Here is a 24516-nt window from a genome sequence, read left to right on the forward strand (position 1 = left end):
GAGTGAGCTGGAGACCGAGACCCCCGTGCTCGGGAGCAGAACAGCACCGCAGCTTTGGGGTCGAAGCAGCTGTATCCTGACGTGTCCTCGGCAGCACAGACCGGGTGGGATCCCACTGCCGGGACCGCGTTGGGGGTAGCGTCCCCATGCTGGCAGCCAGGGCAGCGCTGGGCATACCGATGGGCACTGGGTGCTCCATTCAATAACCATCTGCTCGGGGATGGCTGGGCACCCGGCAGCCTGGGGATGTCCTGCATGTCCCAAAGCTGGCAAGGAGAGCAGGCTTAGGGGGATCCCATCAATAAGTGCCTGCACAAAGGGGCTGTGGGGTCTCTGAAGCCACGCGGTCCTGGTCACCCTGTGCTGGAGCAGGGATAGGACCAGGTGGACACTGAGCTGCCTCCAGCCTCAGCCCTGCTGTGATTCCTGCAGACTGGGACACATGGGACCTGTGGTCAGGGCTGGGATGGGGCAGGGAGACCCCTGGGTGGCATGGGTACACTGAGGGACACGCTGCCTGAAACCAGCTCAGCTCTGCGTGCCCTGCGGAGACACCCAAACCTGGGCGCGGGGCAATTAGCAGCAGCCAGTGGGTGGGAAAAGTGTTTATCTGTTCCCAGCACTCAGCTGCAAACCGTCCCAGGAGCCGTGGGGACCTTTGGCACTGCAGAATAGGGAGAGGCCCCATCTGCAGAGTACAAAGGTCTGCTACAGATGAGCTGGGGCTGCGCATCACCACCCACACCACACCCACATGGGACAGCAGCGCCCTCCCCACACCCAGCACCCTGCCAACACCCCACCTCTATAGAGAATTGCCCCTATACCAACACACACAGCGCAAGAAAGAAGTAGGAGGAGTTGGGAACCGTGGTACAGTTGGAAAACTGTGACCTTATTGCTGTCGTGCAAACATGGTGGGATGGTTCACATCACTGGAATGCCACTGTTGAGAGCTATAAGCTTTTGTAAAGGGATAGGCGAGGTAGGAGAGGTGGGGGAGTTGCCCTCTGTGTTAAAAAATGGATAGACCACGAGGAGCTGCCTCTGAGAAACAGTTGGGAACAGGTGGAGAGCCTGTGGGTTAAGATTTGAGATCAGATGAGTAGAGGACAGCTGGTGGTCAGGGCCTGCTGCAGGCTGCCTGATCACAGGGAACTGATTGCCTAAACCTTCTTGCTTCAGCTGCAAGAAGTGTCATACTCACAGGCTCTCAACCTGATGGGGGATTTCAGCCACATGGATCTCTGATGGGAAAGCAACACAGCAAGCTGTAAGCAATCCAGGAGACTCCTGGAATCCATTGATGATAACTTGGACAGATAGATCAGAGGCGAAGCATTGCTGAACCTGGGGCTCACCAACATGGAGGAGAACATTAAAGATACGAAGATGGGAGGCAGCCTGGGCTGCAGTGAGCATGCCCTGGTTGAATTCATAGTCTTGAGGAATGTGGGCCTGGCAAAAAGTGGCTTCAGGACCCTGAAATTCAGGAGGGCCAACTTCAGGCTGTGTAAGGAGTTGTTGGATGAGATCTCCTGGGGAGACAAAGGAGTGGAGCAAAGCTGGATACTTTTCAAGGACGCCTGTCTGAGAGCACAATAGCCCTCCATCCCTCAGAATAAGAAAGCAGGCAGAGGAGGCATGGCATGGCCTGGTCAGGATGTGCTGGTCAGGCTGAGGGATAAGGGCACGTACAGGCAGTGGAAGCAAGGATGTGTCACCAGGGCAGAATACAGGGATGCTGTCCAGACATGCACAGATGGGATCAGGAATGCCAAGGTGCAGATGGACTTGCAACAAGAAGGGATTCTTCAGGTACAGAGGTCACAAGGGACAGACCAAAGAGCTCCTCTGCTAGATGGGAAAGGAGAACTGGCTACAATAGACGTGGAGAAGGCTGAGGCATCCAATGGGTTCTTTGCCTCAGTCTTCACTGGCAGCCAGGATTCTTGTATTTCTCTCATCCCTGAACATCACATCCCAGAACCTCTAGGTGGGATCTGGAGGGGCAAATTCCCCCGCACTTTAAGGGCAGAGCAAGTCCGAGGCTGACTCATGAGAATGAATGCATACAAGTCTATGGGGCTGGATGACATGTATCCCAGGGCTGATGTGGTTGCTGAGCCGCTCTCCATCATGTCTCCATCACGAGCAGCCTGAGCTGGGCTTGATCTAGCAGTTAGAAACCCTTCCTGCCAAACTGTACCTGATGATCCTTGTGGTCCCTTCCAACCCAAGCCATTCCATGGTTCTATGATTCTTACAGAATTAATGATCCCATGAACACAGGCAGCACCCATCGCCCCCCCCCGCCAGCATCACCCAAAGCCCCACGTGGCCATCCCAGTGCCCATCCCCAAGCCCTCCTCTGCCCACCTCTGCCTTCAGCTTAATCATTGCCCAGGGGCTGGCAGGCGGCGCCCTGCAGCCGTGTTTGTCATCTGCCCAAGGTTACACAGAGCGAAGGGCAGAGCTGACACACAGTGCTGCTGCAGGGAGATGGGCTCTGCCCCACAGCACATCCCCACACGTGTGTCACCATCATGCCACCACCTCCACGCTGCGGGTGGGCTCTGGGGTGGGGAAGGGCTGACAGCCAGGACAGGGAGCCCACAAAGCAAACACGGGTGGGTGGGTCAGTTTGTTTCTCTGTCAGCACTGCTTGTCTCCATGTCAGCACTGCCAGTGTCCAGACAAGAGCTCCTTGTGCAGGACGTGCGTGGAGCCACATCCCTGCCAGCATCGTCCTGTGAGAGGCAACACCCTCTGGCACCCATCAGCGTGGGATGTGGGCCAGGTGGAAGAGCCAAGCTGGCAGGGCCCCATCCCAAGCCTCTGCCTCTCTGGCCCCGGAGGTCTTGGGGTGATGGGAACAGAGGAGTAGTGAGAAACGAGGGGTGGTGGGAACCTGAGGGGCGTTGGGCTGCCAGTGCTGGTGGGCTTCTATAGGGGTGGTCACCCACAGCGGTAGGCTTCCAGTGCTGGTGGCCTCCCAGGAGTCGCAGCCAGCCCAGGCAGTGCCATGAAGGCCCCCATGCCCCAGCTGCCCCAGCCAGGACCCCAGCTCTTCCCCAACCACCCCCAAAGCTGAGTTCTCTCTTTCTAAGGGCTGGGACGACACACAGGGCTAGGTCAAGCACTTGGGCAGCATCCCCAGGCTGGCCACAGTGGGTTGTGCTGGAAGCACCCAGGTAGGGGGAGGCAGGAGGGGGGCTGGCAGCAGTGAGGTGAGGAGCTCAGCCAGTGGTGAAGGAGTTAAGCTTTGGGGAAGGGCGAGGATTGCGTGCCCCCCACACTGCACTACAGAGCCCAGCTGGAGAAGCAAGAAGTAACTTGAGGATCCCGGAAAAGCAAGGGCAGAGGGAAGAGGCGTACCTTGGCAGGGCAGGAGGTGGCTGTCATTTATTTGTGGCGCACTGAAGTCATCCGCTCACACCCGCGCTCTTTCCAGGCCCCTGCCCCATCCCCGCAGCCGCCACAAGTGCTTACGCAGCTGCCCCAGGACAAGGGCTGGTTTGTTCCCCAGTCCAGACCTGAATGCTGAGCTGCCCTGGCGTGCTGTAAGGAGGGCAGTGGGCCCTGCTCCCACTGCTCGCAGTGCTCAGCAGTGGCAGAGGGCTGGGGATGGTGCACTGGCAGCTTCGTATGGCACAGCAAAGGGTCCTGGCACCCCAATACCTGCACTGTGCCAACACTGCTCCAGAGTGCTGCCAGCACTCGGCTCTGCTTTGTCTGTCTGTCTCTCCTGCCTCTTTCCCTCTGTCAGGCGAGCGGTGTGGCAAGGAGTGGTGGTACCTCCTGAGCTCATCACTGCAGCACTCCGGGACATTGCATGGGGACACTGCTGGGAGAGGGCAGGGCATCCCCAGCCCAGGCAGGGATGCATTCCTGACCACTCCGCACTGGTTCCCCAGACAGGGCACAGTGGGAAGCTCAGCTCAGCACCATCCCCATTGTGAGCACTTTCTCAGTGGCATCTACATTGGCACACATTGTCCCCAGGGTTCCTTGGCTTCCGTTGGGTCAGCAGATCCATCCTTCTCCCCCACGCTCCATTCTGAGCTCTCAGGATGCTGCAGGTGTCCATCACTGGTGCATCTGGCTGCACAGCTCACGGGTGACAACCAGACAAAATCACCTCCCAGCAGCCAGAGCAGGCGATGGGGCAGCGAATCGGGGTGCCCAGACCAGGTGGCCACATCCCTGCACATCCCACCTGTCCCCTTAGGAGATGACACAGCAGCACTTTCTGCAGCAGGGGAAGCACCTGCGGCAGCCGCTCCTCCTGCCATCTTCATGCCCTTGGCCCTTGGGTGGCTTGTCCAGGGTGACAGTGTAGAAGGAGTTGGGTGATTCCCCGTTGGGCATCTTCATGCTGGCATAGGGATTGAGAGGCCGGGACCAGGACTTCTCTGTGGAAACGGGCTGCTTGTCCCAGCTGCCCGCCTGCTCCTCTGTGCTGTGCACAGGCACGACGGTGGGGTTGGCAATGACGGTGGGTGATGCAGGTTCATCCTCCAGGTAGCGAGTGATGAAGCTCTGCTGGAACTGGGACCGTGGGATGTTCACGCTGGCGTAGGGGTTCTTCAGGGTAACACCGCGATCCATGTCCCCGTCTGTGCCTGATGGCAGCGCTCCGTCCCCACCTCCTGCAAGACAGGGACCTCATGAAGCCAGGGCACGGGGCGGGTAGGTACCTGTGGGGACAGTGGGGAGCAGAGCGCTCCCATGTCCCTGGCAGCCCCACAGGGGCCCAACAAGTGACCCGTTCGTGTGGCCCTCAGAGTGGGGCGACAGTGAAGGTGACACCTGAGCAGCCACGGGGGCAAGCGGAGTGCTGGGGCCAGGAAGGAGCAGGTGAGGCGGGAGCTTCGGGAGGGCGAGCCTGGGAGAAAGGGGGGAGTTAGGAGGGAGAGAGGACAGACGGAGGAAGAGAGGAGACAGGACGGGTGGGAAGAAAGGGAACGGGGCAGGAGGCCGGGGCGGGGAAGGCGGGGCTCGGGGCAGGGGGCTGCCGGTACTTACCGAGCCGCGCGGCTCCGGCCGGCTGCACGGCGGCTCTGCCCCGGGCTGCGCTTCCTCCTGCGGCGGCACAGCTCGGCCCGCCCCGGCCCGCCCCCGGCAGCCGCGCTGGGCACTGGCACGGGCAGCGGGCGGCGGCACCGCGCACCGCACCCTCCGCACCCTGCAACCCTCCCTGCCACGCTCCTCCTGCCCCCAGTCCCCTGCGCACCGTTTCCCGCAGCCCGGAGGTCTCGAGCTCCTCCTGGCTGCGTCCCTCCTCAGTGCTGGATCCCCACTGAGCTCCACAACACTGTGCCGGTGAGAGTGGCACAAACCAAAGGGGCTGGACCAGAGCTGCCCGCTGTGGAGATGGGCAGTGGGAAGGGTACAGGCAGTTCTGCTGTGGGACCTTGGCTTCATACGAGCTGGAACCCACTGAACAGAGCCTTTTCCACAATGGATTTGAGAGGCTTAACCCTGTGCCTGCCCTCAGGGCATCTTTAGGGAGTGAAGCACACAGGGAGGGTGGATGAGGGGCGCAGCTGGCATGAAGCTTGGGTCACTGGCTCTGGACCAGCAGTGCTACAAAAGGAGATGCTGATTTCCAGCACCCTGTACCTGAGAGCGGGCAGGGATGTCACACAGGGACACTCCATGTGAGACCCAACTCCCAGTCCTGCACCAAGGTGAGGCTTCTCAGAAGATGCCAACTGAAAACCCAGCCCCCAGGCCAAGCCCCATTGCCGTGGATCCTGCCACATTCCCAGAGCCACAAAGCCAGCGTCTCCACTATCATCAGCTGCCAGGCCTTCCCCAGCTCCCCGCCTCTGCCACTGTGGAGCTGTGGGCTGCCGGCAGGGGCAGCCTTCCCATTTGGAAGCAAGGATGGAAGCTCCCTAGATGGATCTGGGCCAGCACCTGCATGAGGACAAGTCGCATGGAAGTGGCACCACCACAGCCTCACTGCTACTCTCTGACGTCACAGGACACCCGTGTGTCCCCTGTGTGTCACCCGTGGGTCCAAAGTGGGCATTTTGCTTCAGGCTGCAGGACTTCGGGCTGTGTTCCTGTGCACCACATCCACATGTCAGGTGCTTGGGGACAGATCCCCAGGCATGGGCACAGCTCCTGTCCCACCCTGCCTGCAGCCACATGATCTCTCCTGTGTCAGTGGCCAAAAGCTGCCGGGCAGCACAGGGCTGCTGCGGATCCCCAGCTCCAGCCGTGTCTCTGCCGTAGGATGATGCTGTGGTCAGCACAGACACCTCCAAAGTGCAGAGCCCCAGCGCCTTCCCACAAGCGGCTGAGTGCAGGGTCCCATCCCACGGGGGAGCTGTCGGGATGCGGGAATGGGGCCGTGCACGTGGAGCTGAGGAGCAGCGTGGCTCCGAATCGCTGCTGACCCCTCCGGGACTCGAACTACGTTTCCCACAGCACTTTGCAAAACGAACTGTCCCCTCCTCCGGGTTCTGCGGGACAGGACTGCGTTTCCCAGCCGGCCACGCCGGGAGCGCCGCGCGTAGTGCGCCGAGATTCGCAGCGCCGGGTAAGTGGGGCTGGGGAGAGCCGGGAGAGGTGGGACCGGGTCCAGAGCTCGGGGTGGGCTTTGGGATAACTGCGAGGTCGGACCTCCCCAGGGCCGCCCGGCTCCGTGCCTCAGTTTCCCCCCAGCGCGGGGACCGGGAGGAGCGCTGCGGCACCACGGCACCCAGCGTTGGGTGGGAAGAACCCGCAGCTCCTGATGGCAACGCGGAGCTGTCTCCCCAAGGAAAGACTCCTGCATTTATTGAGATGTAGGCTTAAAAATCCACGACGCAGCGTCCTGCCTGCCGTCTCTCTGCCCCGCCGTGTCGCTGCTCGCACGGGCGGTGTCGCTGCGGGACCCGGCAGCAGCTGCCCTGCGCTCTGCCCCCGTGCCTCACGCACGGCCCCGCTCACGAGTGGACTCCGCTTACCGACACCTGCGGGGATCCCCATTGCCCGTCCCCTCCCGGGGGGGTCTCAAAAGCGAAGATCCCATCGCTAGCGCCTCGGAGAGCACTGCAGCCTCTATGGTCAGCGGACAGCCTTCATCCGAATTCCCCCCCATCCCCGCTGCCCCCCCGTGGCAGCTGGCAGCGCTGGGGGATGCTCTGGCCCAGCCCACGCTCTCCTGGATAATCTCGTTGCGCGCAGCCTCCGGCGCCGGCTCGGCTCTTTGCAGCCTCCGGAAGCCCTCTCAGCTCTGGCTGCTGCTCTCCTGCTCCAGAGCTGGTGGCCTGCTGCTTCCCAGCCTCCATTTACCAACGGATGATCTGATCTTGTGCCAGCTCTGTCTTTAATCCCTGCAAGGGTGCCCGACAAGATGAGGGCTTCAGGTTCCTGCAGCAAGCAGGGTGTGAGGCTGGGGCTGCTGTCCCCAGGAGGGATTGAGGTTCAGCAGCAGCTGCTTCCCAGCACCAAGAGCTTCCCCAAAACATCCTGTGCTTTGCCTATGTCACACCATCTCCAAAATCCATGCATGCTCCTGTGCATAGACACGTCCAGTTTAGCTCCAAGCTGAAATTTGGGTGCCCTGCAGGGAAAGGAACAGGAGCAGCTACAATCTCTTTAGTCTCTACAGAGTCTTTACCAAGTCAGCTTTCCTGCTTGAGAGTAGTTGGGCTGATGCCTGAAGCCAAAATGTCCCCAGCACTTGGTGAAGTCGGGCTCACAGCAGCATGCCCTTCCTCCCCAGAGCTCACCAGCCCTGTGCCATTCCCAGGGAGCTTCGACCCAGATTCTCCCACGTTCTGAGAACCAAGGCTGGAGGGCACAGGGCTGGGTTCAGCAGGGAGGGCTGGGCTGGACAGGGCGGCTGGCAAAGCCAATGCTCCATACTGATGCATTTTATCTGAGATGCTTGTAGGGTGAAAAGCTCTCTTGAAGAGCTACAATGACCCACAGGGTGCTCTTCAGGCATTCAGCACTGAGTTCCAGTCACTGGTGAGGCAGCTGCTGCTGGTGCCTATGCCAGCTCCTCCTTGTTTTCAGCACAGGGAACATTATGGAGCCATGGGTTTGTCTCTGCCACCATAGCAGCCTGGTGTTTTGCTGGTGTTTGCCCATGGAACGTTTGTACTTCACCCTGCCTGGGCAGGCTGGGGGATAAATGGGAGGAATTAGAATGATTTTGCTTTCTTCTGGCAGATGCTGAGAACCTGGCAGAGGAGGAGGTGGAGGTTGTGGAACGCTGAGAAGCACAGGGACATGCTGCTGGGAACAGAGCAGGGTGGCTGTGATGACCCTCTCCATCCAGGGGACAATGGTGAGAGCCCTCATCCCAAACATCTCAATGGCAGAGGGCACAAGCACAGGAGGGGTTCAGCAGATGGGCACCAGCGTGGGCATCCTGCCCTGACCCTGTGGGAAGCACATCACTCCTTTGGCCACCACGTCATTCCCCAGGAGGGCAATTCAGAGCAGAAAGCCTGGATCTGCCCTTGGCAGCATCCAAAAGCGTTGCCCCTCCTCCTGTCCCCAGAACCGACCCATCCTGTGGCAGCCACATGACAAAATCCTTCAGTGTCTGTCTGTCCAGCACTGTGCAAGGGACAGACAGTGCCAGCTGAGAGCTGCAGCCACGCACCTGGTGCTTGCTTTGCACATATGGAAATTATGGGCAGGATATGGCTCCGGCCTGAGCTCTGAGCAGCGGACCCAGCTGTGGTTTGGGACTGCTGTGATTTGGGACCAGCCGGGCTGCAGCCGATGGTTGCTTAGGAACTGCACACTCACAGCAAGCAAACGGCTGAGAAATAAGGCGTGTGATCACTGCAGAACTGCCTCGTTTTCTGCAGTTGTCGGCAGAAAAAAAATGCAACTGAAAGGCAGGAGCCACCCAAGGTGCGTGGCATTCTGGGCGAGGTGCAGGAGGGGAGGCTTCCATGGTCACGGCACGAGTGCTGTCTCTGTGCATCCATTCTCCAATGGACAAGAGGGAGAAGAAGCCCCACTGGCGGAGGCAGCATGCAGAAACGTGGGACTGCACAAAATGGGAAGCTCGAAGGGGCAGACCCCTGGAAGGCACTGGCACTGTGCTCCCAGCAGGTCCCAATGTCCCCAGTGCAGGCAGCCCTCCGCAGGTCTGCGGTGCAGTGAATGCTGCAGGGACAGATCTGAGCACAGCAGTGAGACAAGCAGTACATGACCCTGGGGACAGCTGCCCACCCTGAGGCAGCCCCACTGGCCGCAGGATGCTGCTTATTGCGTGCCAGCCCTCACACTGCTACTCTGCATATGTCATTTTATGATGTCCAGGACAGGAGGAAGGTGCTGGGCTCAACAGCTTCCAAAATATACTCCAGTCTTCATGGCAGGGCCATGGCACCCACCGCACGGCCCCGCATGACCAACTCAGAGCTTTTTGGTGTTTTTTTTTGACAAACACCAGAACCTACAATGATCTCACAGGACACCTCACCCCACTCGAGCTCTGAGGACCCTCACAATCCCTCTGTTAACCCCAGAACACCACAGACAGTCCCACCACAGGGAATCCATCCACCGGGGGCCGCATTTCTGTCCCAGGGCTCTCACAGCCACCAGACCCGCACCACACTTTGGACCGGCATCGCATGAGTCAGCCCCCCCCCAGCCGGCTGCCGGGTGTCCCCACGCAGGAACCAGGCCAGCAGCTGCTTTTCTTATCGCCGCCTGCACCCGTGTGCTGTCTGTCTCCCCTGCGGCTTGCAGCCCAGCTCACGTGGGGGCTTGGCAGCAGCACAGGGAAGCTTGCATTGTGGCTGCCCACTGTGGCCGAGCTGTGGGAGAAAGCAAGGATTTCCTGGCCTGGAGCAAGTCCTTCCCGTCTCCTCCCTGCAGTCCAGTGCTGGGGCTGGGAACCTGCCCAGGAGGCAGCAAGTGGAGCTGAGGTGCTTTGATCAGCATCGCACTCCAGCACCCACATGGTGCCCCAGCAGCTCATTCCAGGCACAAAATGCCTAACTGGGGGACCGTGGGGATGGGGCTGCTGCGGGGTGGCCTCACAGCATTGCACTCTTGGGAAAAGCCCTCTTGAGGAAGTGACCCAGGGTGGGATTTGTGTCCCTGGGCTGCTGCTGCCATCCCTCGCTCTGAGCTGGGGGCAGCCCGGAGCGCAGCCAAGGGGAAGCATTTGTGCACTGGAAAATGGCCCCAAGAGCCCCAGCTGGGGACACCTGGCCCAGCAGCTCACGTGCACAGGCACGGGCCTCCTGCTTCAAATATCAGTGCTCCTCTGAGCTGAGAAATCGCTTCCTGCAGACGGAGGGGCCGGGCGTGCTGCTGGCAGCAGTGCTGACGCACAGCCATGCTCAACCACTTTTGGTTTCACTGTGAGCAGCTGTGTGGAGCGACACCGTGACCTCGTGGTTCAGCTGTGCCACAGCCACACAGAGATGTCACATCTGCTGCAACGAGGGACGTTTTTAGGCTGTTTCCTGTTATTTTTTCCATGATGGGGAATTCCATGTACAGGGGATGGCCTCAGTGGGAATGGTTGTCACCTCTGCGCTGACCCGGTGCCTCTTAGAACTTTGCCATTGCCCCACCAGTCCCCATGCTGGGGACAGCATGGGCATCACGTCCCCAGCAAAGAGCTGGGCTGGAGCAGGGCCACTGTACCCACGGGAAGCTTTAGGCCCGCTCAGCACCCAGCTCCCAGCCAAGCCCTTGGCTCCGGCTCGCTCTCAGCAGAGCTCTGCTTTCTGTCCTGCCGCCCGCTTGTCCTCGCTCGGCTCAAACAGTCCCCGTTTGTTTGGCTCTCACTGCCGGCTGGAGCTGGGGCCGCGTGCCGGGGCCGCCTATGCACAAGGGCCCCTTGTTTGCTGCCGCTCACTGGCCTTCCCCCTCCTCGCTCACCCCTCGCCTGCTGTAGCAATTATCCCAATTAGCCATGCCCCTCCCTGCTGCGGGCTGCACCACAGACCCCCGTCCTTCCCTCTCCGTGGTGGTGGCATCAGCACTGCTCCATGCGTGGGGACACCCGATGGGCCACCACCATGGGGACTTGGGCACCTGGGATGGAGCTGCTTGCTTGGAGTGGGCTATTGCCAAATTCTGGTGTCTGGAGGCTGTGGCTCCCTGTATGCCCTAGTCGGAGGATGAGCATGGCACTGCCTGGTCCTGCAGCTGCCAGCCCTGCAGCATTGGCTGCCCCACATCGCACTGGTTTCCATCCTGTCCCAACCTCAGGGTCAGGCAGTGTGGGTGCAGCCCGATGCCTTCCTCTGCACCACACACCACAGCCGGCACCTTCCTCCCATAGCTGCTGGCCTCACAACACCTAGGGCAGGCGCATGAAATTTCCACTCGCCGACGCAGGCTGGAGTTGTGGCTTTTCCCAGCCATTCCCATGCATCAAGGCCATCTTCCCCTCCTTAGCCCTGGGATGGTGCTGGGGGTCCTTAAGCAGGAGCACCCCCAGACAGGGCAGGGCATGGCAGAGGATTTATTTCTGCACCCTGGCAATGTGCATCCCCTATGAATCTGGGCAGACAGACCTCACATTCTCTGCCCATGAGCTCTAGGGTGAGCAGAGCCCCACTGCATGGTGGCAGCGTGGGGGCGAGACCCCCCCAGCAGAACCACACAGCGGTCATGCCAGGACACAGCATTGCAGTGCAGGCATCAGGAGGCAGTGCAATGCTGCTGGGATGGCTCAGAGCACCCCATCTCGTGCTGACAGCAGCCCTGAGCTCCCAGGGTTGGAGCTTGGCATCTCGAGTCAGCCTGTCTGCTCCCATTTGTGTCTGCTGTGTTTGTGAGCACTGGGCTCACGCAGCCTAGCAGCCCCGTGTTGCTGCAGCCTCCTGCACCACTCAGGGTCCTCCCATGACCCCATCACACATCAGCAAAGCCCTGTTCTGCATTTGCCCTCGGGTGTGCACCCAGAGCAGCACTTTCATCCTTGTCGACAGGACTCATCCTCATGGGAGTCCTCATCCTCGTCCAGGAATGCTGCAGAGCATCCTGCAGGCTGTGTGGTGCCTGGAGCTCTGCACAGCTTCCCGCACCCCCCAGATCCATGCATGCCCCTGACACGTAGTGTCAACTCACAATGGTGCAAGTCTGTGCACAGCGCTGCTCTTGGTGGCTCCCCCAGCAGCCAAGTCCCCTTCCAGACTGCAGCTCTCTCTTCCAGCTTTCACTTGGAGCTGGCCCTGGGGTAACGGCTCTGTTCCCTGCACCCTGTGGAAGCACCTAGAGGATGGAAGAAATCAATAAGAGGAAGGAGGCAGTGGAAACCAAGGCCAGGTGATGCCCATCAGCCCTGGAAACCACCTTGTTACTGGAGCACCCCACAGCCATCACTGCCATGCAGGAGGAAGCCCCCTCCTGTGGGAGTCGGGTACTGCCCATTTGTGCTGCCGGGGAATTCCCAGCTCCCCAGGCCCCGGCCTGTCCCAGCTCTGCGCATCACTGCACTTTTCCTGTGCTGAGCCCTGTGCTGCAGCTCTGCGTGCTGCACGCTGTGCTCAGCCCTGCTCAAACCACAGCAAAGGCACAGGCACCTGGGGCCCCATGCTCCCCTATAGCCGCTGAGCCGGGCAGGCTGCTGCACACCCACACTGCTCCCACAGGTAAAGCAAAAGCCTCGGGTGCAGCTTCACCCCCAAGTGATCTGGAAATGCAATGCAGTGCTGTGTGCGCAGGTGCCAGCTGCCCAAGCTGGGCTGGCATGATAGCAGATCTGGGGCTGTGCCCACACCCTGCTGGGGACCCAAACAAAGCAAAGCTGGGGACAGCAGAGTCACAGCTGCAATGACACAGTGCATCCCTCCCATACAGCAGTCCAGGCACCAGGGCTGCTACACTGACTCTCAGCAGAAGAGCTGGAAAAACCATAGCACCGCTCTTGAGCCCCAGATGGCTGAGCACACCCGGTCTGCAAGCAGGGAGTTGGGAGGTCATGGTCACCACAGCCAGGAGGGAGGTGATGGCAGTTAGACCCCCTTGCCTCAGTTTCCCTTCATCATGTCCATCTGTCCCATCCTGCCATGGAGCACTGGGAAGCATGGGGGCACTGGGAGGCGTGGTGGATGTGCAGCACCAACGGTGTGATTCAAGCATAAAGATAATGCTCATCACTCCTGGGATCTTGGTGGGGCTTTTGGAACCCACAGAGACTGTGTGTACAGAGTTCAGCGTCCCTGCAGCCCCCGGGTGCATGGCAACACAGGGACAAGCCATGGACATTATGGGAACTTTGCAGATATTCTGAGCACCTCATTTCTCATGTTGGGGGTTGTGTACAGGGTTGGAAGCCCACAAAGAACCACTTCCAACCCCCCTGCAGATGCATTCAAACAGTGCACAAATGGTCAGGGCCTGATGGCCCCCAGCCCACGCACTGCTGCTGCTGCAAAGAGCAACCAGGGCAGAAATAGCAGCTCACAGCAAGAATTCCACCGCCTCCTTGGCCAATGTTCCAACAGCATTCCTTCTTCAGAGCTGTGTTGGCTCACCCTGGGCAAGCACCCGTCTGTGGGAGCCCAGCCCTGACCCTGCACTGCATGGGGCTCACCCTGTGCCATTGCCGCAGCGCCACTTCAGCTGGGTGCAGTTGGGGTCCTATCCTGACCCCACTGCTGCTCAAGGCTGCGCAGAAGGAAAGAGACAACCAGGTACCTGGTAGGGCCCAGCTGAACACAGCTGCTCTCTGCAAAGCTGGAAGTGAGCTCATTTTTGGGTGCATTATCAGCGTGCTGAGTGATTCACCTGTACACAACCTGGTCATTGCAAGGAGCTGGCTGCATTTTGGAATGAGCTGTTGATGTGTACAAAGCCCAGACAAACAAATTCCGTAAGAAGAGTGGCAGGCAACAAATAGACAGGACATGAATCATCAGCAGGGCAGGTATGCAGGTGGCTGTGGGGACACGATGGAGCACAGCGTGTGCCGGGAGCTCAGTGCTGGGGCAGTGTGCAGCGCCGGGGCTGTTGGCACTTGTCCTGTTGGATGAGCAACAACCCTGTTGGAGCAGATCGCTGAACACACTGTTAATCCAGATGTGCAATAAAGTGCTGAGTGTGTGACTGGATCGAGCTGTTGTGGGGTGATGGGGCTGACGGGGAAGAAATGTAAGGTCAGGTTATCTTATGGCATAACCGTGTGTATCTGTGTGGTTGCACCATTGGTGCTACAACTTGCACTACATCTGTAGCATCAAGGTTTGGAAATGATGGATGTATGACACTGGGAAGCAACGGGCACCTTGGCACCAACACACTTTTATTCAGCAGGAAGGATCCCTGATAGCATTTGTGATTGTTTTTAAATAGAGCTGTTGCTTAACTTGCCAAATAGCAGTGTAATAACGCCGCGTGGCTGGGTCAGCACAGGGATGCCACAGGAATTAATAACAGAAAATGGCTCACACTCACTCACTTCCTGCAATTTCCTTTGCTCTGTGAGTTCAGGCAGAACACATCGGTTCTTGCTGTCTGCATCCAAAAGTGCCAGTGGGAAACCAGGCAAAAAATGACATGGAGGACAGGGAAGATCAAAGGGAATCCCTGTTTTGCACCGTGAAGATGTGGGACAGCAGCAGCCCCATTCCACATGGGGGTGGTGATCAAAGAGTGGCACTCGAAGGGACAGCAGCAGCAGGGGGACAAAGCTGAAAATGCATAGGCTCTGTTCATGTGAAAGCAGCAGTGTGAAGCACGGTGCCCATTTCTGGTCCCAGCGCAGCCCCAGACTCCACAGCTCAGGGATTTCATTGTGGTGAGTGCTCAGCGGAGTCCTGGTACAGAGATCCCTGGCTGGAAATGGGCACTGCAACTAGGGAGGAGAAGCTCAGAACCAGACAAAATCCTGAGGCCAGCTGGCCAGAAGGAAAAGGCAGAGAGCAAGAGGGTGCCAAAGGTCTGCCCAGCAGTACCCAAAGGAGCACAGTGAGCACCCTGCTCCAAACTGAGGGAGCAGCCCTGCACGCTGCACTCCTGATGCTGAGTTGGGTGCCCAGAGCTGCACAACATGCCGAGCCCAGCAATGCCCACCTTTAAAGCCATGGCACAGCAAGAGCTCCAAGGAAGCGGGATGATGCTCAGCGGGGCTTGGACCTCAGGTGCGTGTGGGGGTTCATCTGCAGAGCTGGGCAGCAGGTCTGGCAACGGAGCCGTGGGCTGCAGGTGGGCTGCGTGGGGCTGGCCCAGCAGCAGGGCCAGGGGGCAGCGTGCCATCGGCTCAGGACATTGCTCAGCCCGAATCCCGCGTGGCACGCAGCGACATCCCCGTGGGCTGCTTCCCTAACCGCCCCAGCAGAACTGCCCCCACCAGCAGCGCAATGCTGAGTCACCGCGCCCCCCCCTCCCCCCCTCCCCACGCCGTAGCTGGGGGCGACACGGAGCGGGCGGACCCCCCGGGGGGCAGCGTGTTGGGGAGAGGGAGGGCAGGAAGGAAGCGGGGCCGAGCCCAGGGGGGGGGCGGCGGCGTGCGGAGGGGGCGGGCGCGGGGCGGAGGGCGATGCGGCCGCGGGCCCCGCGCTGCCGCTGCTGAGCGAGAGAAATGTGAGCCGGCTGCACCACTGCAGCGGCACTGCGGGCGCCGGGAGCGCGCAGGGAGCGCGGCCGCGCCGCCGGCAGCGCTGAGCCCCGCGGGACGGCGGGGAGGGAACCGGCACCGCGCGGAGCCGCTCGCCTGCACCTGCCGAACCCTGCCGAGCCCCCCCTCAGCCCGGCGGCCGCTTGCATCAGCCCTTGGCGGGGCACGGCGCGGCGGCCGGGGGGGCGGCGGGACCGAGGACGGGGGCTGCCCGGCTGCGGGGCTCTGCGGTGCCCCCAGGGCCTTTGTCCGAAGGATCGTCTCTCCCACCAACGCCGGGAGCGGGGAAAGCGGCCGGAGGCTGCCGCCGGGCCGTGGGAAGCGGGAAGGAGGCGGCGCGGAACCGGCAGCATCCCCGCGGAACCGAAGCCGGAGCCGCATCCTCGCGCCTTTCAGATAACCTTTAGCCGCACCAAGCGGGGCCGGAACGAGGCGCAGGGCCGCACCGGGACCCTGCGTCCGGAGCACCGTCCGCAGAGCCGCAGCCCCGCAGGTAAGGACGGTCGCGGGCCGGGAGCATCACCCTGCAGGCGCGCAGGCGCGCGCGTATGCCGGGGCACATGTATGTGCATGTATGTACGTGTACATGTATGTATGTGCACGTGTGTACGCGTGTATGTGCACATGTGTGCGTGCACAGCTGGGCTGCGGCTGTGGCTGCGGCTTTGCGGGGCTTTGCGCTGGGAGCGGAGCGCAGGAGCCGGGTGTGCGGAGGGCCGGGGAGGACTGGGGGGGGGGGCTGCGTCGCCCCGGGGGTTCGGTGTCGCTGCGGGGCCTGCGCGGAGGGGTGTGACGGCGGACGCTGCCCGGATGGCCGTGTCCGTGCGCTGCTGCGGGTGAGTGCGGGGGCTTCGGGGTGCGGGGCTCCCGGGATGCCCGTGGGGTGCGGGGTGCGGGACGGGATGCTCACAGGACCCCACAGCAGTTCCCCCCCCGCCTCCCTCTCCCCGTGTCACCCCTCGAGGTCAGCCGGACTCCATCCCCAGCAGCTCTCGGGTATCCAAGGCTGAACACGTCGCTGACCCCTCCCCAAGCAGATGCCCCCCCACCTCCCCCCCGGCCCCCTCCGTCAGGCCTGGCAGGTTGCAGGCGTCCTGCTAACAGGATTTGCGGCATGATGGAGGAGAGCACAGCAGAGCGCCTTCGCACTTCCCGGATTGGGGGGGCTGTCACCGCGCTGTCCCAGGCAGAAAATGTCCCCAGGGCGCTGCCCGCCTCCCCCTCTGTCCCCAAACCCCGGGCCGAGGGCAGGGAGCGGCGGAGGAGGAGAGGAGGAGGAGGAGGGAACGATGGTAGCAGGGACAGATCAGGAGCGCGCGATAGAGGTAAAAATAGATCCACAGAGCAGAGGAGGGGCTAAACGTGAGCGAGAGCGCTGAGCAGAGGAGGGCCGGCGGGAGCCCCCCCGGGAAGGTGCTGTGTGTGCCGGTCGGGGTGCCGGGGACCCCGCGCTGCGGGGCGCATCTCCCGGGGCAAAGGGCTCTGCGGGGCCTTTCCCAAGAGGGGCCTCGGGGGAAATGTGTGGGGCAGACGGAGGGACCGGTAGGGCCGGTGCTGAGAGAGCGAACCGCGGGATGGAGGCACGCAGCCACTGCCAGCACTGTGCGGGCAGAGCCCCGGGGAGCACAGCAGCCAACATCCTCCTGCTTTTCATTTGCAGTGAGCACAGAGCTGAGCTGGAAACAGAGGCACCGACACCGCAACGAGGAGGCACGTGGCAGCCCCGGCCCTGGGCGGGATGAACCCCACGGCCCATGAGAGCCCGCGGTGACAGCGAGCAGGAGAGCCGGGAAGTCAGCGCTGAGGAATCTGCACCAACGCCACGAGGATCCGCACGGCGTACACAGGAGCCGAGGCTGGGAGGAGGCGGGCGCCCTCCCCGCGGCGCTGCCCACACTCCAGCCGCGCTTCCCTGCCCCAAATCGTCCCACATTGCCCCGCACCGTGGGCATCTGCTCACCCCTCCCAGTGCGGGGCTGCCACCGAGGCAAAGGGGAGCTGCTGGTGACACCGCCGCTGACAGCGATGTCACGCTGACATCCCGTGGGGAGCAGATGCTTTGATCGGCTGCCTGAGCGCATCCTCAAAGGCAGTTTGGGCAGGATGCGGCCGTGAGCAGCGCCTTCCCGCCTGCACCCTGGGGCGCTCAGAACAGGGTGCACAGCGCCCGCACATCCCCCCGTCCCCAGGATGCGCTCCCACACCGCCGGCTGCCCACCGTGCTCCTACTCCAGAACAAGACTGAAAGCGCTGCATGCTGCTGGCATGTTGTAGCCTCATGCAGGCGTCCCTCGGAGACCCCAGAGCGGTGGACGGTAATGTGAAAACGATCCTCATGTCGTGTCTGAAAGGGCAACAGGTCATCATTAAAATGGAGGCGATGAAGATCATCCACCCGGAAAAGTTCTCGGAGCTGCAGGCGGCACCTCCACGCTACGCACCCGCGCCGCGCCGGGAGCCGCCCCTGGTGGCCAAACGAGCATGGCCCTCTGAGTCCGAGATCATCGTCAACCAGGCATGCGGGGACATCCCGGCATTGGATGCAGCCCCCGCGCCGCTGCCGCTGCCCCGGACTCCCCCTCTGCCGCGGCGCGAGCGCGGGTACCAGAGCCAGCGGAAGGGCAGCTCGGAGGTGTGCTTCCACCGGCAGCCACCGTCAGATGAGGTGATCGTCAACCAGTACGTGCTGCACCCCTCGACGCCCTGCGAGCCCCTCGAGTGCCCCACCTGCGGCCACATGTACAACTTCACCAACAAGCGGCCACGCATCCTCTCCTGCCTGCACTCGGTGTGTGAGGAGTGTCTGCAGATCCTCTACGAGTCGTGCCCCAAGTACAAGTTCATCTCCTGCCCCACCTGCAAGCGGGAGACCGTGCTCTTCACCGACTACGGGCTGGCGGCGCTGGCCGTCAACACCAGTATCCTGAACAGACTGCCGGCCGAGGCCCTGGCTGCCAACCCCGTGCAGTGGAGCAGCGACACTGACCGCAGCTGCTACCAGACCTTCCGCCAGTACTGCGGGGCCGCCTGCACCTGCCACATCCGAAATCCGCTATCTTCCTGCACCATCATGTGAACCCTGCGCCCTGGCCCCAGACGGCAGAGGACGGCAGCGCGTGTGTCAGCAGCGCCCGGCGTGGGATGCTCCGTGTGCGTGGGGATACGCCGGCCCTCAGCATGGCCACGGACATGGGCTGGCGGTGGGATGCTGCGCCTTGGGACGTGGCGCAGAGCCGGTGGCAGCCCCCCAAGCACCCATGGTACTGGGGAGGGGGATGTGGAGGCACAACCCATCCCTTTGCGTCCCCAGCGCTGAGCACCCTCCCCCGGGCTCCTTCTCTCCAGAGCGGACACTGTCCTGATGGTGGCACTGATCTTGTCGCCCCGTGGCCGTGGAGTCCCCAAGGAGATGCGGTGCCCAGCGATGGGCATCAGGACAGCCCCACCGCCCCCCTCTCTGTAATTTATTTGCCAAAGCTTTCGTCTCAGAGGCCACGCACCGTGCGCCCGAGTTGCAGCCACACCGAGCAGACACGTGGCCGTGCCCTCCGCCAGCCCTTGAGGAAAGCTCCTGTTCATCCTCATTTTGGAGGATTTTTCCCCATCCGTCCCAGGCCGCTACGTGTTCACAAAGGCATTGAGCTGCACCCGTTCTCTGTGGCCCACCCACCCAGGGCTGCGATGGACCCTGTGTCCAGCACATCCTGTGCACGGTCTTGCTTTCCCCAGAGCATCTGGATGGGGAAGTTTGCTGCCAAAAGAGCAAAAAACAAAAACAAAGAAACAAAAAACCTAAAAAAAAAGAAGAAAAAAGAAAAAGAAAAAGCCATAATTTGCAAGTGCTCCCTCAGGGCCGAGCACCGCAGCACCGGGGCAGGAGGCTGAGCCCCAGCACGGCCCCCAGGACACCGGGACTGGGGGAGCCGGGGGCCCCATTGAGCTGCCCCCTCCCACCCTACATGTCTGGAGCCAGGAGCAGCCCCCAGAGCACAGCAGCCACTGGGGATGGGGCTGCGGAGCGGTGGGGCAGGCGATGCCTTGGCACTGCCCTGCTGCCCGGAGCTGAGGGCGCGGGGAACGGGGGCCGATCCCGATTCTGTTCTGCTCTGCCAACGCCTCCCGCTGCTGGTTGTGACAATGACCATGTTTTATACCCGGCCTTGTTCAACCCCACCAGTCTCCCCAATAAAGATTATATTGGAACGAAGGGCGAGCTGGTGTATCGGGCTGTGATGCTGTGGGGCCGTGGGACTGCGTAGCACTGGGACACCGCACCATGTCCCCATGTGCTCTGTGGGGCACTGGTGATGTGGGCGGACCCCAAGGATGGGCTTCCCAGGAGCAGAAGGTGCCGCATCCCCCTCTGGTTCATCCCCTCTCCACCCAATGCCAACCCCATGGGCACTCATGGTGGGACACGGGGGCACCTGGAGCAGCACCGCTGCAAGAGCAGGGCCAGACCAGGGGGTTGGCGCAAGGGAGGATGTTCTGTGTGACACCACGTGGCTGCACCCTGAGCAAACAGCACCTGCAGGGAGCCCCTGGTGCCTATCCCAAGCTAGCAGTGGGCTTGCTGCTGGAGAGATGTGCAGCTGGGCCATGCAGCCTAGCACACACTGGTGCATATCCAGCCTCAGTAGTGGGATGGCCTCAACCCCCTCTCCAGCAGAAACACCGCATTGCCCTGAGCAATGCTCGGTTCTCCAGCCCTGGAGAACTCCTCTGGCTGTCCTCCGTGCCCCAAAGGGAGCGAAGCCCCACATGTGCAGCCCTGGGGCAGCTCTGCCCTCCAAGCAGGGATTTGCCCTATTTGTTATGTAAGGATGAAGGGTACAGCGCGTCCTCCCCTCTCTGCGGCACCTCTTGGGCACAGAGCAAATTTAATGCCACTAATTTGATTTTGAGTTGCAATTAAGGAAGAAATGGGGCCTTTCAGGGCTGAGTGCTGGGTGCCAGCATTTCTGCAGACCTATTAACCTCGAACAAGTGCTCACTAGGGCAGGGGCCCAAGCACACTACTAGGGGACAGGACCTAAGTCCCAGCCGTAGGGGGAATTCAGAGCCTGCCAGAGGCCCCCCAGCACCCCAAAAACTCCATCAGGCTCCCAGAGCTGTGACCAGGCAGAGCTATGGGCCTCCAGGTTGTATTTTCCAAGCACGCTGAGTTCCATTGGCTGCAAAAACAAAAGAGAGCTCTGCCCCGTCCTGCCCGAGTTGCACAATGCTGCTGTGCAGCCTGCATGGGGAACCTCGGCACAGGGCAGCCATGGGAGCAGGGAGGAAGCTGCTTGCAACAGCTCCTTCCAGGAGCCTTGCACAACAGAGTGCAACCCCAAGATGCAAAGATAACGGGATGTGGCACAGAGCCTAAGCAGCTGGGACAGATCCCGGGGCAGCACTGGCCCCACACTGTGGGGCCCAAAAACCCCAGCTCTGAGAACTGACATGCTCAGTGCATGCATCTGGTGGCATGCAATATGGGTGCTGCCCAGCACGACCCTTCTCACAGCCCCAGTGTCCCCACTGCCACCTGCCAGAAACCCAGGAGAGCTTCAGAGAGAGTTGCCAGGGGAGAGGTGTTGCTGGGTGTGCAGGGATGGGGACGGCCACATCACTGCACTGGGGACACCAGGCACCCCCCTCTTGCCATCAGCTGCAGGGGGCTGTGAAGCATTTGGAGCACAATTGTGTGAGAGGAGCTGGTAGGGCTTAGGGTGGGGCAGTGGGGTGGGGGCTGGAATGGAGGGGGAGAGGAACTATGGGATACAAGGGGATGATGGGGCAGGTTTAATGTGGGGGGAGGGCTGCAGGGAGATGTGTATGGAAGGGTTCTGGGGGCCACGGGGTGTGCATGGGGAGACAGGGCTGTGGGACATAGCACAGCACTGTGCATGTGGGAGCAGCTCTGGGGGGTTGAGCTATGCACCCCTCTGCAGCCTCCCCAGCCCTCAGCAGACTGCTATCAGTGCTAAATATAACAGTCCTTGTGAACAGACACGGCTGCCACATTCCTGCAGGACAGCCCTGCCTGCACTCTCCAGTGCTGCCACCCCATAGCTGGGACCCCATCCCTGGGGGTCTGGGGGGCATTCACCCTCTTCCAGCCCCCAGTCTGGAGAGGGGAGAGCGAATCGCTGGAGGATAGCACTGAGTGTGGTGCTCCCGTGCTGGTCCCCACGGAGCTGCTGTGTTCTGGTTTGCCCCAAAAAACCTGTCCCCTCCACAATGTAATGTAGAGCAGGGACATGTGTCAGGTGTCCCATGTGGTGACAGAGCCCCCCCAGCGAGCCCTCCTCTCCCTGCAGGCCCAACAGAGCCAAAAAATGCCCCCAGCCAGGCTAAGCTTGTCCTTCTCCTAATGGAGCTGCTCCACTTTGTATAAATAATTGTCCCTCATTGTGATGGGGGTGTGGGGCAGGGGGGTCTGCTCTTCTTCCTGAGCCATTTTAGGGTGCCCTTCTCCGTCCTGTCTGTCATGAAGCACTGACACAGTGACAGCGCCCTGCAGTCCCCACGGTCACAGCCCTGTGCAGGGACCTGCAGTGCATTTCTAGGGAAGGAGGGCAAAGTGGAGGCACGTGGCTGCTTGCAAAACTCCACAGGGCACAGCGGTGCCAGCCAGGCCTTGTGGAGATGGCAGGGTGCGGACGGAGGGGGGACAGCATGGGGAAGAAAGGAGGAACGCTGGTGCTGAGGTTCTTCCCAGCCATGCAGGAGGTGCCCAGTGGTGCCCAGCAGCACTATGGGCTCCTCTCCCCGTCCCCTGTGTCCTGCCCAGTGCTGCCCACGTGCAGCTGTTGGGAGCACAGTGGTGTTTGCTCTCTTATCTCCAAGCGGGGGGAGGTGAGAGGTGTGAGAAAGGTACCAGCTCCGGCTGGCACCATGCTGTGGGGTGCTGGGAATACAGGTGCCCTCTGCCAGGGGGCTGGAGACCACCGTGTGTCCCCGTCCTCTCCTCAAGGCTCTGTTGATCCCCCAGGAGCAGTGTGGTGGATGCAGACCCTGCCTTGATGTTCCCTCTCAGAATACAGTAGGACCAGCACTCAGCACCCAGCACCTCCCACCATTCCCATCCCCATCCGGCACCCAGCACCATGCCACCCACCAGGCACCAAACTCAGCTGGACCTCATCGCGGTGCAAACACAATTTGTATTTTCAGTCTGTACTTGGAGGATACCAATCCATCTCTTGCAACCACACACAGCTCAGTTCTGCTCTGCCAGCAGAGCCCCTCCGAGGACATGCCCTCAGTGTGGGCAGGCAGAGCCCAGCTCCTGCCCGTATTCACCATCCCTTTGTGGCCGTGGCATCGCACCATGCTGTGCCCCACAGGACGCAGGCAATGCCTGGCTTTGGGGCCGCCTCACCTGCTCAGGGCTCACCGGCAGCACTGCAGCACTGCAGCTCCCAGGGGCACAACCGCAGCGCTATTTATCGAGGATGAGGAAGAGCAGCACCATCAGGACGATGGGGAGGAAGATGAGCAGCAGGCTGAGCAGCTCGGCCACCAGCAGCAGGGCCAGCAGCAGGAGGTAGCAGCAGCGGCAGCGGCCCTGCAGCCGCCCCAGCGCGCGGATGAGGCCGGCCGGGTAACGCACGCAGGGCAGGCACCCGAACATGCGGCTGGTGTGGAAGCGCACCTGGAAGTGATGCTCCAGGGCGCCAGCCAGGCCCGGGCGGCGAGGCGGGAGCACGGGAGGCCGGGGGTCGGTCAGGGCAGTGGGGGGCCCAGGCTCGGCATGCAGCAGCAGCAGCTCCTCCTGCAGCTTGCAGATCTCCCACTCCAGCATCGGGGTCTTCTGGCGGCAGATGGGGCAGCGCACGCGACCAAACTCGGCGCCATCGGCCGTGTCCATGATGGCGCGCAGGCAGGCGTGGCACAGCCCGTGGTTGCAGTTGAGCAGGGCTGCTTTGTGCCGCTCGTTGTCGTAGGGCTCCGTGCAGATGGGGCACTCATCCTCGCTGCCCACCGGCGTGCAGCACAGCCCTGGTGCTGTGCTCTCACTGCTCGCCGTCTCGCTGTCCTCGTCTGAGAGGCTCAGGGTGGAGCTGGAGGAGCTCTCCAGGCCGGGTGACGCCTCCGCGGGCAGCGGCCTCTCTTCATGGGGCAGCGCAGGGTCGGGGGCGGTGGGGGGACCCTGACCGTCTGCCAGGGCGGAGCTGCGGCCAGGCGGCTCGTGGCAGCCACGCAGCAGCGATTCTGTCACATCCTCAGCCACCGCCGGGCTCCAGCCGCCCCAGGCCGCGCCGCGTGCCTCACTGCAGAGCGGGGATGGCTCCTCGGGGCCCCCCCGCCCCCCGCGTTCATCCCGATGCCCGGCTGGGCCGCTTTCTGCAGCTGTCTGTGTGCATCGGAGGCCGGGCCCCGGCTCCTCGCCTGCCAGCAGCTCCATGGACGAGCTTCAGCCCCACTGCCAGGAGGGCGTCAGGGCAGCGGCACAGGATCCCCTCATCCCTCCGGCACGGCCTGGGGCCGCGTGCCAGGTCAAGCGCTAGAAGCCCTCGCAGCCCGGTGTGTCCCATCAGCCCCGGGGACGGAGCACCCCAACAGAGGCATCACCGGCAGCATCCGTCCACCGCCTCCTCCTCCCCAGCGCTGCCGCAGCACCGACCCACCGCCGTCCGGAGAAATCCAACGCGGCACGCGATGCCAGGCGCTCCCCGCACGGCGCAGGGCCGCCACCGGCCCAGCTCTCACCGGTCTGGTTTGTCGGCTTCTGGAAGCCGCTCAAATGCAGGCGGCCCGGGGCAGGCGGCCGCGGCCACACCAATCAGCTCCGTGGGAGCCGGGGAGGAGCTGGGACCGCAGCCGCCTCTTCCCCTCACCCGGGATCCACGCCCCAGGGAGCAACGTGGAGCCCTGTGGCCAACGCTCTTGGGGACACGGGCATGGAGCTGCGCCCAGCTCAACACCACCCCGGTACGGCCTGCAGCGCAGACCGCACTGCCCCAGCACAGCAC

General features: G+C 61.9%; 3 protein-coding genes across 5 annotated transcripts; 1 reads left to right on the forward strand and 2 right to left on the reverse strand.

The window, feature by feature from the left end:
• Nucleotides 1-3392: 3392 nt before the first annotated feature.
• Nucleotides 3393-15313, reverse strand: CYSRT1 (cysteine rich tail 1). Of its 2 annotated transcripts, none has more exons than XM_048966360.1 (2): nucleotides 12064-15313; nucleotides 3393-4652 (listed from the first exon to the last, which is right to left on the reverse strand). In XM_048966360.1, the coding sequence occupies exon 2, from the start codon at nucleotides 4609-4611 to the stop codon at nucleotides 4228-4230; it is 384 nt and encodes a 127-aa protein (XP_048822317.1). In that variant the 5' UTR covers nucleotides 4612-4652; nucleotides 12064-15313; the 3' UTR covers nucleotides 3393-4227. The 2 variants fall into 2 exon arrangements, with proteins under 2 accessions (XP_048822317.1, XP_048822316.1); XM_048966359.1 differs by lacking the exon at nucleotides 12064-15313 and adding an exon at nucleotides 5029-5099.
• A 228-nt stretch (nucleotides 15314-15541) lies between these two features.
• On the forward strand, nucleotides 15542-19755 carry RNF208 (ring finger protein 208). Of its 2 annotated transcripts, none has more exons than XM_048965862.1 (2): nucleotides 15542-16046; nucleotides 17214-19755. In XM_048965862.1, exon 2 carries the CDS (start codon nucleotides 17808-17810, stop codon nucleotides 18627-18629), a length of 822 nt encoding a protein of 273 aa, XP_048821819.1. In that variant the 5' UTR covers nucleotides 15542-16046; nucleotides 17214-17807; the 3' UTR covers nucleotides 18630-19755. The 2 variants fall into 2 exon arrangements, with proteins under 2 accessions (XP_048821819.1, XP_048821820.1); XM_048965863.1 differs by lacking the exon at nucleotides 15542-16046 and adding an exon at nucleotides 16333-16389.
• A 2987-nt stretch (nucleotides 19756-22742) lies between these two features.
• LOC125702675 (E3 ubiquitin-protein ligase TRIM33) lies at nucleotides 22743-24240 on the reverse strand. The gene has a single exon (XM_048966271.1). It carries the CDS (start codon nucleotides 23946-23948, stop codon nucleotides 22983-22985), a length of 966 nt encoding a protein of 321 aa, XP_048822228.1. The 5' UTR covers nucleotides 23949-24240; the 3' UTR covers nucleotides 22743-22982.
• Between the last annotated feature and the right edge of the window lie 276 nt (nucleotides 24241-24516).

The sequence above is a fragment of the Lagopus muta genome, chromosome 19, assembly GCF_023343835.1.
Source record: "Lagopus muta isolate bLagMut1 chromosome 19, bLagMut1 primary, whole genome shotgun sequence".
Taxonomy (NCBI): Eukaryota; Metazoa; Chordata; class Aves; order Galliformes; family Phasianidae; genus Lagopus; species Lagopus muta.